The sequence below is a fragment of the Varanus komodoensis genome, unplaced genomic scaffold (genome assembly GCF_004798865.1).
Source record: "Varanus komodoensis strain SLA01 unplaced genomic scaffold, ASM479886v1 scaffold4, whole genome shotgun sequence".
In the NCBI taxonomy this organism is placed as follows: Eukaryota; Metazoa; Chordata; class Lepidosauria; order Squamata; family Varanidae; genus Varanus; species Varanus komodoensis.
The window spans coordinates 52,431,289-52,445,524 of record NW_025335941.1 but is presented as its reverse complement, the minus strand read 5'-3'; the positions used below and the strand labels follow the sequence as shown (position 1 = coordinate 52,445,524).

At 40.8% G+C, this 14,236-nt stretch overlaps 1 protein-coding gene across 2 annotated transcripts in view; it reads left to right on the top strand.

Annotated features, from left to right (window-relative positions):
* Nucleotides 1-13,188, top strand: part of DYNC2H1 (dynein cytoplasmic 2 heavy chain 1) — a 183,776-nt gene extending 170,588 nt beyond the window's left edge. For both annotated transcript variants that reach the window (XM_044442351.1, XM_044442350.1), the window contains 2 exons: nucleotides 6,194-6,310; nucleotides 12,243-13,188. In XM_044442351.1, coding sequence (XP_044298286.1) covers nucleotides 6,194-6,310; nucleotides 12,243-12,401 — 276 coding nt within the window. In that variant the 3' untranslated portion in view covers nucleotides 12,402-13,188. The remainder of the gene's footprint in view (nucleotides 1-6,193; nucleotides 6,311-12,242) is intronic.
* The last annotated feature ends 1,048 nt before the right edge of the window (nucleotides 13,189-14,236 follow it).

Genomic DNA, 14,236 nt, shown 5'->3' with positions numbered 1-14,236 from the left:
GAACAGTACTTTCTGCTAACACTGTGATGAATTTTTGATTCAAAATCAATTTGTACATAATTATATCTTGCTTAATGACATTTAGAATTACTTGCACTGAAACTCTTACCTGACAATTTCATGCCCACATGGAAATACACTGACTAACCTGTCAGCAGCCACTCGTGCCTCCTGAAATATTTTAAATCATTAGGAAATCAAGGAGGAAAAATTGTTGTAAGGGGACGTTCTGACAATATGGTGAATTTACTCAAAGCAAAATATAAAGACTTAAGAGAAAATGTAGCAATGATATACAATATATAGGAAGACACCCAGGTTTACAGACTTCTATAAGATGTGCTTCTGATACTTATCTGAGTTGTGATCAAAGATATTAAAAGCTTATGAACACTTATTTAGAATGAAACATAGTTCCTTGTGGTCTGTCCCCGAGAGCACAATAACACCTAATAATTATTCAGTGTATACTGTGAAGAACTTGAACTCTGAAGTTAGTATATATTTTATAATGTGTTATCTCACATATCTTTCTGGAATAAAGCCTGAGAAATACATGATCAGCTATGAAATCTGAAGCTGCATTCCTTGTTTTAGAAAGGAGGAATCCATGATGCATTATGCCCCCCGCCCGCTGCTGCCCAGGACTTTGGACTAGTTCTTCTATCTCTTCCCTCTAATTTATGTCCTGCCTTCACCCAGTGAAAAGCTTGCAAACAACTTAATTGCTTCTGTTGCACCTTTTTTGTTTATTATTTGCCAGCTCCACTAAAATATTCCTCCAGATTTTCATCTGAACTGCTCCCTCTCCTTTTGAGTGAAAGTTTATGTGACCATTGGCTGCAGCCATTCAAGAAATTTGTTTACACAGATGTTAGATATATTCAAATCATAAGAATTATCAAGCACATGAATAAATAGTGGCAGGTTCAAACTTCCAGTGAAGCAGCTGCAGAGGTCTCTGACTACCACCACCTTTGACAAGAGCTGCAAGGCAAGGCCCCTGAGGACCTCACTGACGTTATGTTAGCTCTGTCAGAGACAAGAGCAAATAAATAAATGTTATGTGAGGGATGCAGGTAACTGCCCTTCCCTCCCTAGACTTTTTTTTTTTTTTTTGCAGCCACCATTTTGAAAGCTATCTATTTTGATGACCTGAAGCATGCTATACATCTCCTAGACCTAGAGTGGTGGCATACCAAGCCACTTGGTCATGGAAGTATCAGTGGGTCTAATGGAGATGCTGACTTAGAGCTCATGGCTGTTTTCCATCAATTTCCGGCTCACAAAGCAAGTGTCTTACCTCAGTGCTACAACACATACATGCTCATTAGTTTCCAGCCATTCCTCAGTGAGGGCTGTAAAGAAACCAAATGACTTTCTATCTAAAGTATGGAGCTGTTTTATCTACCTTTTGGGGGAGAGTTAGTCCCCCTGCAGTTTGGTCTCTTTCCCTTGTTCTCTGCCTTTCTCAAATTGCCCTCCTCTTTATACCTAGTCACCAAATTGCATCAGAAAGCAGGTGCCCCACTCTTCTCAGGAGTTTGAGGAGGAGTCCCCTGACCCAAGGGATGATCCTGAAGAGAAGGTAGAAACAGCATATGTCCAGAACAACAAAATTGGCCCATATTGAATCATATTCTGTTCCTTTTTAAGATGGAGAGCTTGGTTAGGTCTGACACAGTGGTGTTGAAAGAAGCTAGCTATCATTGGTAGTTTATTTTCTCCCTTGCTAATGAAGGCCATGGCTGTTTCAGGCATGAAGGACGCTCTACAAGATTTTTGACACACCAACATTGAAAGGAGAGACCTTTTTACCAGAGACAAGATGTATCTGTCATACTTCAAAAATTTGGTCAGGGCACGGGGGGACTGGGTCCCTCTAAATGTAGGAAAGCCATAGGCATGATCCAAAAATCCTATGCTTTTCCTCAGCATTTTATAGAAGCCTTAAAGGTGCCATTAATGAATGCCCATGTGGCAACATTGATTTCAGTTGTCATTAATCCTAAAGATGGATATTTGAAATGGACCATGGCAAACAATGCTCTAAAACAGCCCCCAGAAGAGCATGTCTTGCTGCCTGGAGCTTCTTCCACTTCCTTGTTTTTTGAGAGAGCCTTTCTTTTTTAGATAGAAGAATATTTGGGTAACAAAGACACGGACAGGTCTACACTAAGCCAAGGGCTAGTTAAATTGTACAAGCCTCCCACCTTCATTGCAGATGAAATTCAGCATGCAGTAATTTTCATGGCTGAGTATTGAGGCTACAGCCATTGTCAGGCATTCTCTGTAGTATGGACAGGAGATGCCTATTCTAAAGGGAATCTGGGATCTGCTCTCTTTAAAGAATCACACGTCTTTGGGGAGGAGGCCTTAGAGGACATCCTAGTTGAGATGAAAGATAACAATGCAATGCCAATTCATTTATGAAAGACAAGCATTTCCCAAACCTTTTACTTCCTTTCATTGATCCCAGCAAACCCTCTTTTCATTCCTACTTTTGTTCCCACAATTTTAGAAATTTTAGGGTTTTAGGATTTCAATTTTAGAAATGGTCAGCTGATCTAATAGAGTGAATAAATAAATTTGCCTATTTATTTAATTTTATACCACCCAATAACTGAAGGTGTTTGGATGGTTTACAACAGTTCCTAGCAGTACCATAACACAATAAAAATGCTGTTTTTCATAATGCTACATTTAAAAATGCTATTACATTTAATGAAAAACTTAGATTGTTTACAGCTACAACTGTATTTAAAATGAAGCACAGCTGCTAACCCTAAGCCTAACCTCTTTCAGTAACTCAGCACACAGGGCTATCTGAACTTGGCACTGAAAGGATTACAAAGTTTGCACCAGCCAGATCTCAGTAGGAGCCCGTACTATGAAAGCCTTCCCTCATGTTGCCTCCTCTTGAGCCTCCTTTGAACTTGAAACTCAGAATAATGCCCCAGATGTTGATCATAGTGTGTGGGTAGATTGACGTTGGGAGAGGCATCTCATCAAGTACTCTGGTCCCAAGCCCTGTACAGTTTTAGAGATTAAAACAGTACCTTGATTCAGGCTCGGAAGCACATAGGCCAGTAGTGGCAAACCAATGGCAGGTGTGCCACAGCGGGCACACAGAGCCCTCTCTGTCGGCACGCAAGCCAAGTCGCCCCAGCATCACCCCAACAGCCGAGCATTGGATAACAACACACATGGGGCCCTGTGCATGCTCAGAAAGGAGTGGCGGCGCCAGGCGATGATGTCACGAGCCACAACTCATTAGCCGTGACTCATCCGAGCTTTCGTATGGCTGGTCAGTGTGCTGCCAAAAATATGTACATATTTGCTTGGACTGACTGTCCGTTGTTTTTTCTAAACTAAAACCTCAGTTTTCAGGTTTTATTGAAGTAGAAAAACGAAATGCTGAGCTGTGCAGAAAAAGCTACTCAAGGAAGGCTTTTTCAAATTCGTCCCATTTTCAATGGAACTTTAGCCCTGTATTAGAGTTCTGGTGTGCACCAGGGTAGGGTTTGGTTACAAAAACAAGGTGTCCTGGTATGATTTTGATGGTTGGAATGTGTTTAGAATGGGCAGAAATGTTGAGATGTGCAGAAACAGCTACTCATGGGACGCTTTTTCAAAATCGCCCTCTTTTCATTGGAACTTTAGCCCTATATTAGGGTTAAGGGTGTGCACCAGAGTAGGGTTAGGGTTTCAAAAATGAGGTGTCCTGGCATGATTTTGATGGTTGAAATTTGTTTAGAATGGGCAGAAATAATGAGCTGTGCAACAAAAGCTACTCAAAGAAGGCCCATTCAAAATCACCATCTCTTCTATGGTATTTTACCTGTATATTAGGGTTAGGGGAGTGCACCAGGGTAGGGTTAGGCCAGTGGTAGCAGAGCTATGGCACCCATGCCACAGCTGCCATGCAGAGCCCTCTCTGTCAGCACGTGGGCCAAGTCGCCCCAACAGCTGAGCATCGGATAACAGCGCACATAGGGGCCATGCGCATGCTCAGAAAAGTGTAGCGGCGTTAGGCAATGACATCACCCGCCACGACTCATTAGCTGCCACTTGTCCAAGCTTTCGCATGGCCAGTCAGTGTGCTGCCAGAAATAGGTACATATTTGCTTGGACTGACTGTGAGTTGTTTTTTCTAAACTAAAACCTCAGTTTTCAGGTTTTATTGTAGCGTTGGCACATTGTGATAAATAAATGGATTTTGTGTTGCAGTTTGGGCACTCGGTCTCTAAAAGGTTCGCCATCACTGACATAGGCATTCTATGCAAGAGACCAGAAGTGGCGTTATGTGTTTGGTGATATAAGTTTACAGACCAGGAAGACAGTGACCCTAAGCACACAGCCAGGGCAACACTAGAGTGTTTTAAAACACACCCTTGAATGTATTTGAATGACCAGATTCTTGGTTCAGCTGAGAATCTGTGGCAAAACTTGAAAATTGCTGTTCACCAACAGTCCCCATCCAGCCTGAAGAAGCTGGAGCAGTTTAGCTAGGAAGAATGGGCAAACATTGCACGATACAGATGTGCACAGTTTATAGAGACTTACTCAGATGTTCAGATGGAAAGGCTGGCAAAGGTGTTTTTATTGAGTAAGAGGAGTGAATACTTATGCAACCAACAAGTGCCGGCTTGTTTTAACTTTACCTTTTGTGCTACAATAAAAGAATAATTTCCACTTACTCATTGTTGAATATCTTGTTTATATCAAATGGTAGTAATGCCATTTAATGTCATTTTGATCACAGAGTAATGCCATTTTGATTCCACATTGTAACTCAACCAAATGTGGAAAAGTCAAATAGTTGGTGAATAGTTCACATTATATTTTTACATTATATAAAAGCCTAGAGCGGGGGCGAGGGTATGGGGTAATACCTCATAGATGCCTCTTTTGTTTAGAAAGAAACAAGCCTTCATGGTGAGTATCCAGTGTTCTGTTTTCACTTAAATTCTCAGTAACATTCTGTACTCAGATGCTGCAGTCAGAAGAATAAACTACTATATGGTAAGGAATGTGAGAGAGGAGCACTTTTTTCTCCACTATTCCCAAGCTAGTCCACCTGCCAGTGCATACAATAAGTCAAGGGGATCCAGATTGTTTTTTGCAGTTGACTACACAGGCACCATCAGGGATTAATCTCTATATTCAGCTACTTTTTGCATGTTGGCATCTTTTATCAAGCCTAGACAAATGTGCCACATCGTTTTTCGTGGAAAACACCAGAAGGCAATCAGTTGACCTCTGTAGTCACCAGGACAGTTGACACAAAATTTGACTGAGAACCCAAAAAGCAATGAAGTTGTATGATACAATAAAGTAGAGCCTTCTACAGAAGATGGCAGATGGGAACAGATGGTTCATTATCAGCATTGCTTTTGAAAAGCATATTAAAATAGGTTCACTAAAAGCTGAGGTTCAGAAATACAGGTTTGAAGAAAATACCAGTTCCCCTCCCCATCATAATTAGTTTTATTATTCAGCGCAGGAGAACATAACTTCCACTAAATGTAGGAATAAAGCGCTTTGTTCAAAAATTGCATGTGTTACTTTAATGATTACTTACTAAAAACAAGCTTTCAAAACTTGTCACCTATTGAATAGTACACTGACAGACCTGTTATCCCAACAGAATAAATGAAAGAAGCAGTAGGTCTCATTGGGTTTTTTTTCAAGTTAAGATTTCTTTTATTCATTCCTCTTGTGCATTATCACTACACATAGTGATGGGGGAAACAGTTCTCTGACCTGCAGAAAATATGCAATGCTTCAATCCATTCTTTGAAAGTCAAGTGTCGAAGTGCTCAACAGGAACCCATGCCTATTCTGGAATGTGTTTTTACTCTTTCTCAACCACTGCTAATAAATGTTTATTTGATTCTTGCTCTTCTATTTCCATTACTGTGCAGCCTGGCACCTGACACTCCCACTAATGCTGACATAAGCAAGTATTTTTCTCTAGCACAATAAACTATGTAAATCCAAACCAATAAGTAGTAGCCTTTATCTAAAACATTTTAAAATCACACTTCCTGCTCTGTTCTGTAATATTTTCTGCAGATTTGTTTTAATTTATATGAACCATCTAGCATCAGCTTATGTTAAGGTACTACTATCACTGCTTGCATTTCCATCACTAACACACACTGGAATATTTTATATCCTTCCATCTCAGATCAGTGGTCTTCAACTGGAAGGCTGCAGTTTTGATGGAAATCGACTTTCAGAGAACCAGCATGACTCTCCCAGTGTGTCATCAGTGCTTCCTTGCTACATGGCTTGGATTCCACAGGTATTTCATTATTAAGGGTCTTAAGCTTTTAAACACTGTAATTGGTTTCCTTTGTTATAGTAAGTTTCCAATATAATATGTCCTTTTTTTAGGCCAGATTCCTTCAAGTTTAATAACTTATATTCCTGCTATTCAAAAGTGAATGATCCCTTTTGCTAAAGGTTTATATCTGACGAAAAGCAAATCTGGTTTCATACATTGCAAGGGACTCATTCATCTTTTTGGTGTTGGTATAATACATATGAATAGATAGTATTGTAAATACAGGGGTGTATTGTCAGAATAAGAATTAAATTTCATTTCTTAAATATTGTCTTAAAACAGTTAACTGGATGAATCATTAAAGCTATATCACACATATAGCACACTTAACCAATAAAGGGCTCTCACTGACTAGAGCCAGACTTGGGCTGATTTCCATAATTGTTTATCATATATCAAAGTTAAGACAAATTAGCTCTTCCAATAGATTTTCACCTCTTGCATTGGTCTAGGGAATGGTTTTATTTGTTTCCAGATCATACCTGCCTTGTCTTGATTGCAAAGAAAGGTAAAATTTAATAACATGCTTGTAGCTTTGAACTGCTTTGGGCAAACACACATGCATGAACAGACAAAGGACAAAATCCTATTGTCTCCTGATATTGTTTTGAGGGGTCACTGTATAATTTGGAGCTCTCACACTGCCCCCTCATAACTGGCATGAAAAGAACCACACTGCCAAAATCTCTGAGGTCAGACAAAAAAAAAAATGTGTGCCAGGGCAGGGAAGGGAGAAGGCTGGGACTGATGGTTCTATCATATCCAAATGGCATCCCATTTTAAGTTTTAAGGGACTGTATCACACATTGCACTGGATTCATGTAAGCCTCCAGGTTTGGTCCCTTCTGTGCATCATACACAGAGAGCAGTGGTTTGCACCCTTAGTTGTTGTTATGTGCTCTCAAGTTTTCTTCAATTTAAGAGAGTCAGTTTGAAGCTGTCAGCAAATAATTACCAGTTACCTCCCCCGCACAAAAATAATACCTAGTTTTATTAGTCAATACAGCAGAACTTACACTAAATGTAGGAATAAAGCACTTTGTTAAAAAAAATTGCATGTGTTACGGAATAGGGTAACTCAGTAGTCATGGCATATTTCACCTTCAAACAGATTTTGTGTGAGCTTATAAACAAGTTTGCAGGAAACTGAGATTGCTGTTGTAGCAGAGATCTCAGAAGAGAGAGAAGACTTAATTTCACAAATAAGCTGCTCCAGGAGGTACTCCAAGTAATTGGTGAGATGTGTTTTCTCCCTGACAAACTTTTGAGACGTTTGCTGTGAGGAGCCCTGTGCTAAGTAACTAAAAGTGTAGGACTAGTTTTCTTGTTTCATTCCAGCGGAACACCAAGAAGTCCAAGTGCCTGTGACGGGGACACTAGGTAGCCTTGGCACTTCTGTATTATGATTGCTATCCCAGTCTCCCTCTTCCTTTCTTTGTTTTAAGAACCTTACTTAGACTTGATGTTTAGGTGAGTTACGGTGCTAAATCTGGTGTCTAGACTGAGGGGCTGGGCTCTTTCACCAGCCTGGTTTGGCCTAGCAATGGGAGGTTGAATCCCGATTCCTCTGGCCTTCCATTATGTGGTGTTAAATAGCTGACTCACCCAAAGCAGTCAAGAAAGGAAGACAAGGAAGTGGGCAGTTGGCATGGGATCTTTTTGCATCACCTGGACTGTTTATTTTGTGGTTAAGGATAGGATGGAAGGGGAGGGCTGCAAAGTGTGCACTGTAGGGATTAAGGCTTTTGCTCATCCAAAGGTATAGGAAGAGGTTTAAAGGTCTACTGTTGATGAGAGAGGGAAGCTACATTGGAAGAAAGGTGTTGGGTCAGATTGCAGAAGTGAAGCAGAACTGATAAAAGGCAACTGGCAGCTAGAAGTGAGATAAATCTGCTGGCAACATAAACTGGTAAAGCCATAAGTCTAGCTGCCCCTCCATCAGCCACTGCCTCCACCATTGGCTGAGGATGGCCATGGAATCAACCAGTAAGTCCTCAGATGGATCGGAAAGCATTTCCAACATTTAAAGAAAAGCAGAATGCTCTGAGCATCTCTTTGTTTGAAACCACCTGTGAGGATTATGGGGTGGTAGGCCATCAGTGGATGGTTATGCTTTGTCCTCAAGTCTGGGGTGAGTGGGCTGATTTACTGAGAGAAGGCAGATGCATATGATTATGAGATGTTTAAGGAATTGCTGAAGCAGCACTATATATTAACGGCTGAATGTTTCCAGCTGTAGTTTTGACAGGTGCAGCTGAGAAGCACTGAAAGTTTTGCAGCCAGGGATGCTAGGCTGGAGCAGCTTTCGGAGGCCTAAATGGAAGCAGTGGATGTAATAACTTTGGAAAGACCCAAAGAACCGAATGATAGAAATGTTCTAATAATAATAATAATAATAACAACTTGGAGTCATTTGTGGGTATGCTCCCTAATCTCCTGACTTACCTATGTGCCTAAGTATCAGAAGCCTCCATCGGTGAGAACAGCTGCCCCGCTGGTGGATGAACACAACCTGTGGCTAAGGAAGGGGATGTTGTACCCAGTAGGAACCAAGAAGGCAGAAGCATTGGAAAGGGAAGGGAGGCGATAGTGCTAACCTCCCCCCCCCCCAAATGAGGAAGAAAGAAGAGCCCTCTCTTCAGGCAGTGTTGGCATTCCTGGGTCAAGAATGTTTTTCTCTGCAAAGAACCAGAGCAGTTTAAATGCACTTGTCCCAGGCTGTTCCCTGAGCTGTAAACAAGAAAGGTGTCTAAGGTGTGACAAATCAATCAGTTTACTCCCTCTTGAGCCAACCCTGGAGTGAGAGCAGAATGGAGAATCTTTTCTGAAAAGGACCTCAGAAGCAATATGGTGCCTGTGCCCATCTGTGTAATGCAAAAATAATGCTATGCTGCATAGCAAGCTAACACCAGAGTAGCAACTGTAACGGTCAGCATGCTGCATATGCAAGGAGTAATCTGCAAGTAAATAGAATGCCCAATCAAGGCTCAGGTATTACTTTGTTGTTGTTAGTCGCGTGTCCGACCCATCGCAATCCCATGGACAACATTCCTCCAGGCCTTCCTGTCCTCCATCATCCCCCGGAGTCCACTTAAGCTCACACCAACTGCTTCAGTGACTCCATCTAGCCACCTCATCCTCTGCCGTCCCCTTCTTCTTTTGCCATCAATTGTTCCCAGCATTAGGCTCTTCTCCAGGGAGTTCTTCTCCTTCTTATGCCGAGAAAGGAGTTCGGCAAGGCTGTATACTGTTGCCCTGCCTATTTAACTTATATGCAGAGCACATCATGAGAAAGGCGGGGCTAGATAAATCACCAGTTGGAACTAAGATTGCTGGAAGAATTATTAACAACCTCAGATATGCAGATGATACCACTCTCATGGCAGAAAGTGAAGAGGACCTAAAGAGCCTCTTGATGTGGGTGAAGGAGTAGAGAGCAAAAGTTGGCTTGAAACTCAACATTAAGAAAACTAAGATCATGGCATCCGGTCCTCTCACTTCCTGGCAAATAGATGGGGAAGAAATGGAGGTAGTGACAGATTGTATTTTCCTGGGGTCCAAGATCAGCGCAGATGGGGACTGCAGCCAAGAAATTAAAAGACGCTTGCTCCTGGGGAGGAAAGCTATGGCAAATCTAAATAGCATACTAAAAAGCAGAGCTATCACCCTGCCAACAAAAGTGCATATAGTCAAGGCTATGGTTTTCCCAGTTGCAATGTATGGCTGTGAAAGCTGGACCATAAGGAAGGCTGAGCGCCAAAGGATTGAGGCCTTTGAATTATGGTGCTGGCGGAGACTCCTGCAAGTCCCCTGGACTGCAAGGCAATCAAACCAGTCAGTCCTAGAGGAGGCCAACCCTGACTGCTCTTTAGAAGGTCAGATAGTAAAGATGAAACTCAAATACTTTGGCCACCTAATGAGAAGGAAAGACTCCCTGGAGAAGAACCTAATGCTGGGAACAATAGATGGCAAAAGAGGAAGGGGATGGCAGAGAATGAGGTGGCTAGATGGAGTCACTGAAGCAGTTGGTGTGAGCTTGATTGGACTCCGGGGGATGGTGGAGGATAGGAAGGCCTGGAGGAATGTTGCCCATGGGGTCACGATGGGTCGGACACAACTTCGCAACTAACAACAACAACAACACGCAGTGTCCGAATTCCCCTACCCCTCCTCTGCTTTTCTACACATGGATGAAAAAATTAGGAACCCTGTATATTTTCTCCTCAGGGAGAATGAAACAAAGTTTAGGATTGTTTCTTAGCTGAAAAACAGCAGCTGTTATTTATTTGATTTTGTTAAGGAAAAGAAACACATGGTTGTGTGCCATATCTAGTTTGGCTCTCCGGGGATTTTTCACTTGTTTCTTTTGAACTGTCTATATTTATAAACTGAAAATAATACTTAAGTTGACAAAAATGTACAGTGGATTTCTAAACACTCTGTAAGTAGTATCTAAGTGTACGCTTAGTATTAATTATAACTAATAATATTTTCAAAGATTATTCAAATATGTAGCAATATATTAAAAATTAAAATCCAAACATTAATAATTATATCCTATACAGTTATTCAGGTACATTGATCATCTTTATTAAATACTGAATTGGAAAGCTCAGATAATTTGTTTTGCATACTAATTTCCTTAACTATAGATTTGTATTGTGGAACTATAAACTGGTAGCTTATTGCTGAAAGAATAACCAGACTTCTAGAATGTAGTAGAAATTATTTGGAGAGCAATATGCTTGGGGTGACGTCATCACCTGTCAATTCTGTTTCTTTGGCTATAATCCTGAATCCAGTGGTGTTGCTACTGAATTAAATGGGACAGTTTTGAGAATAAAGATAGTGTTGTTTATAATACTTCCAAATTTTAAAAGCTGAAGGGTAAGCAAAATTGGATTTGTCAGAAAATAATTTGTTATGGGAAGTTCTAGGCAAACTATTGACAGAATTTTTCCCACACAGAAACATGTTTAGGGAATGTTTATAGAAGTTTTTTCATTATGGCCTAGTCACAGACCATGTCGGTAATGTCTGCAAATAATCACATCAGCCGTTCATTGCATTCTATAATAACGCACAGAGAGGTGCATGGCTAATGCTGGAAAGAGGGCCAGTGTGGTGTAGTGGTTAAGAGCATGAGACTGGGACTCAGACGATCTGGGTTCGAGTCCCCACTCAGCCATGGAGCCAACTGGGTGACTTTGGGCCAGTCACAGACTCTCAGCCCAACCTACCTCACAGGGTTGTTGTTGTGGGGATAAGATGGAGGAGGAGAGATGATGTAAGCTGCCTTGAGCCCTTTGTAGGAAAAAGGCAGGATATAAATCCATAAATAAATAAATCCATAAATAAATAAGATATCACATTGTTTGCCCCCCCCCCAAAAAAAAAGAACTGGATTACCATTCAAAGACATGGGCACACAGGAAGACCCTGTTACTGATTATGGAGGCTGAGCGCTCTCTTCACCCAGGACCACCTACAGTCTTAATTCCACCAGGGCAGCCTCACTGGATTGAGGACATTGTTACTTGTATCTGAATTCACATTGCATTGCACTGAATCTTGGCGATGGATGGTACATGTTGCAGACAAAAGACTACCTGTTATTTCAAGGAATGCAGTGTCCACTCCTGTTCTGCTCTTTTATCTAATTGCTTTTCTAGTTTCTGTGCAGGATTATCTTCTGTGCAATACTTCTGTGCAAGTTATCACAGTCAATTTTCAGCCCTACCTCTCTTATTATAAACATCCTTATCTCAAACTGATTTTTCTAGAGTTCAATTGCATTCATGTCTACAGTAATTAACACCCACAGTTAATAGTGTGTATGACTGCAACCCTAATGTCTTCAAATTCAAATGCAATATTTGCATCTTGACAGAATGCTTATGGACCCTATTCTCCTGAGGAGTGCATCTCTTTGCCAGTTTACACCAGCACTGAGCGGGATTGTGTAGTAACCAACATCGATGTTCCATGTGGAGGCAGTCAGGATCAATGGATTCAGTGCGGAGCTGCTTTATTTCTGAAAAATCAGTAAGAGTAAAATAGGCCATGAATACTCTTGTGGCTAGCCACTGAATCTGAACTGTACTACTTAAGAAAAGCTCTCTGCATATGTAATTTAAAACTAAAATGTGAAATGCTCATAGATTGTGTAAATACCCGCACTTAAGAAGTGATCACATAACAGAATGAAATGCTTGCATGCACATTTAATAGCCAGTTGGCCAGTACTCATTGGGCAAAATCCACAAGATAAATTAAAATAAAGAAAAGCTGAAGATGGGAAGAAGAGAAACAGCAGTGCCCTTGCACAGCTTCCCTTCATGTCTCCAGGGCCTGAAAGTCTCTCTGAATTGTACCCCTTATGCATAATCCATCACATTCTTTTGCTGTGCAGTCTCCATTCGTGTTGTGCATGCTCTGTTCAAAGGAATACTACCTGAACCCCACTAGTGTTTCATGGACATGCTTGTGATTTTATTAATGTATTATCAAACCTTTAGTTATGTGGTTCACTAAACGTTGTCCGGATAACAGTACAGTTTCTCAAGGCTATAATGTTATGTATTTCCAGGTGTATGTTCTTGTAATTGTTATATTGGCTGTATTAGTCTTTAAATTTCTTGTGATTTTTATTTCTCTATATCTGGTTTATTTTCATTCTGCTATGAGCTGTCTTTTTTCTTTAAGAGTTTAGTCATTCTTTGATGTATAAGTGACAAGCTGCTGTTATCAGATATTTTCTTGAGGTTCACTTTAAAAAAAGATGTCTGTATTAAAATCTATTGATGGAAATGTTTTGAATTACATTTTATTATAAAGTTCTCATTAAACAAGCTTTATCTTTCCAATTGCCATTTTGTTTGACTGAGATCTTTGAGTAATCTGGGTCTTCGGTGCCCTATGTATTAAATGCTTTCTCTCTCTTGCAATAACAGCACCGTAATGACAGGATAAAGAATGCTGGCTATACTGGACTGAATTCCAGTAGGTATATGGATATGCAGGCAGCACAAGCTGAGAAGAACACTAATCAGTTCCAAATCATAATGACTGCTATATATTCCTCTTACATGCATATAGCTGCATGCCTCCTTGGGAAAGGGGAGAAAAACCCTAAGGATAATGTTGCAATGCATACACTTTGATCAGAGAAATTTGGCAGTGGGCTACCATACCAAAGAGCTTTATATTCACTGAACTGTTGCATCAGCAAATGAGTGTTTGGATAGGGAGCATCAGTTGCTGAGTTTAAAAAATGGGCCTTTTTACACATCCCAGCCATGATTGGACTGGTTAATTGCTCACTAAGTCTCACTGCTGCTAGCAGATGATCAGGCGCCTACCAGCTTTCCATGCTTGTTCATCTTTTTGTCACTGTGCATTACATGTAGGGGCTCTGAACTGGTGTAAACCCTCAATTCACACATAGGGACTTCAAACATGTGAAGCTTCTATAGCAGAGGATCCCTCTGGCAGGAAACATCCTCCAACATTATAGCACGTACATACCTAAAGAATTTGTGCCCTTGCCTTCAGTTCTCTTTGCATGTGGCAACCTTGTGGGAACTTCTCTTCATTTATCTGACATGTTTTTTTTCATAGGTCTAAGGTCCTTTCCCCAGTTTCTTAATCTTTTTTCGCTATATTATTTTCACTCCTACAGTCAGGATGTCATTTGGTTCCTTTTCAGCCATATGGCCCTTAAGTCTTTTTCTCATAAATGTTTAAAGTGCAAGAGTAAACTCCCAGCACACCAAGTCTCAACTTGCTGTGGTAGGAAAAACACTGCAGTTTTTCAAGACCACATAGCTTGTGCATGTCGTCACAGGAGCTATGGTGATGTTTTACCTAAATAAACAGGGTGGA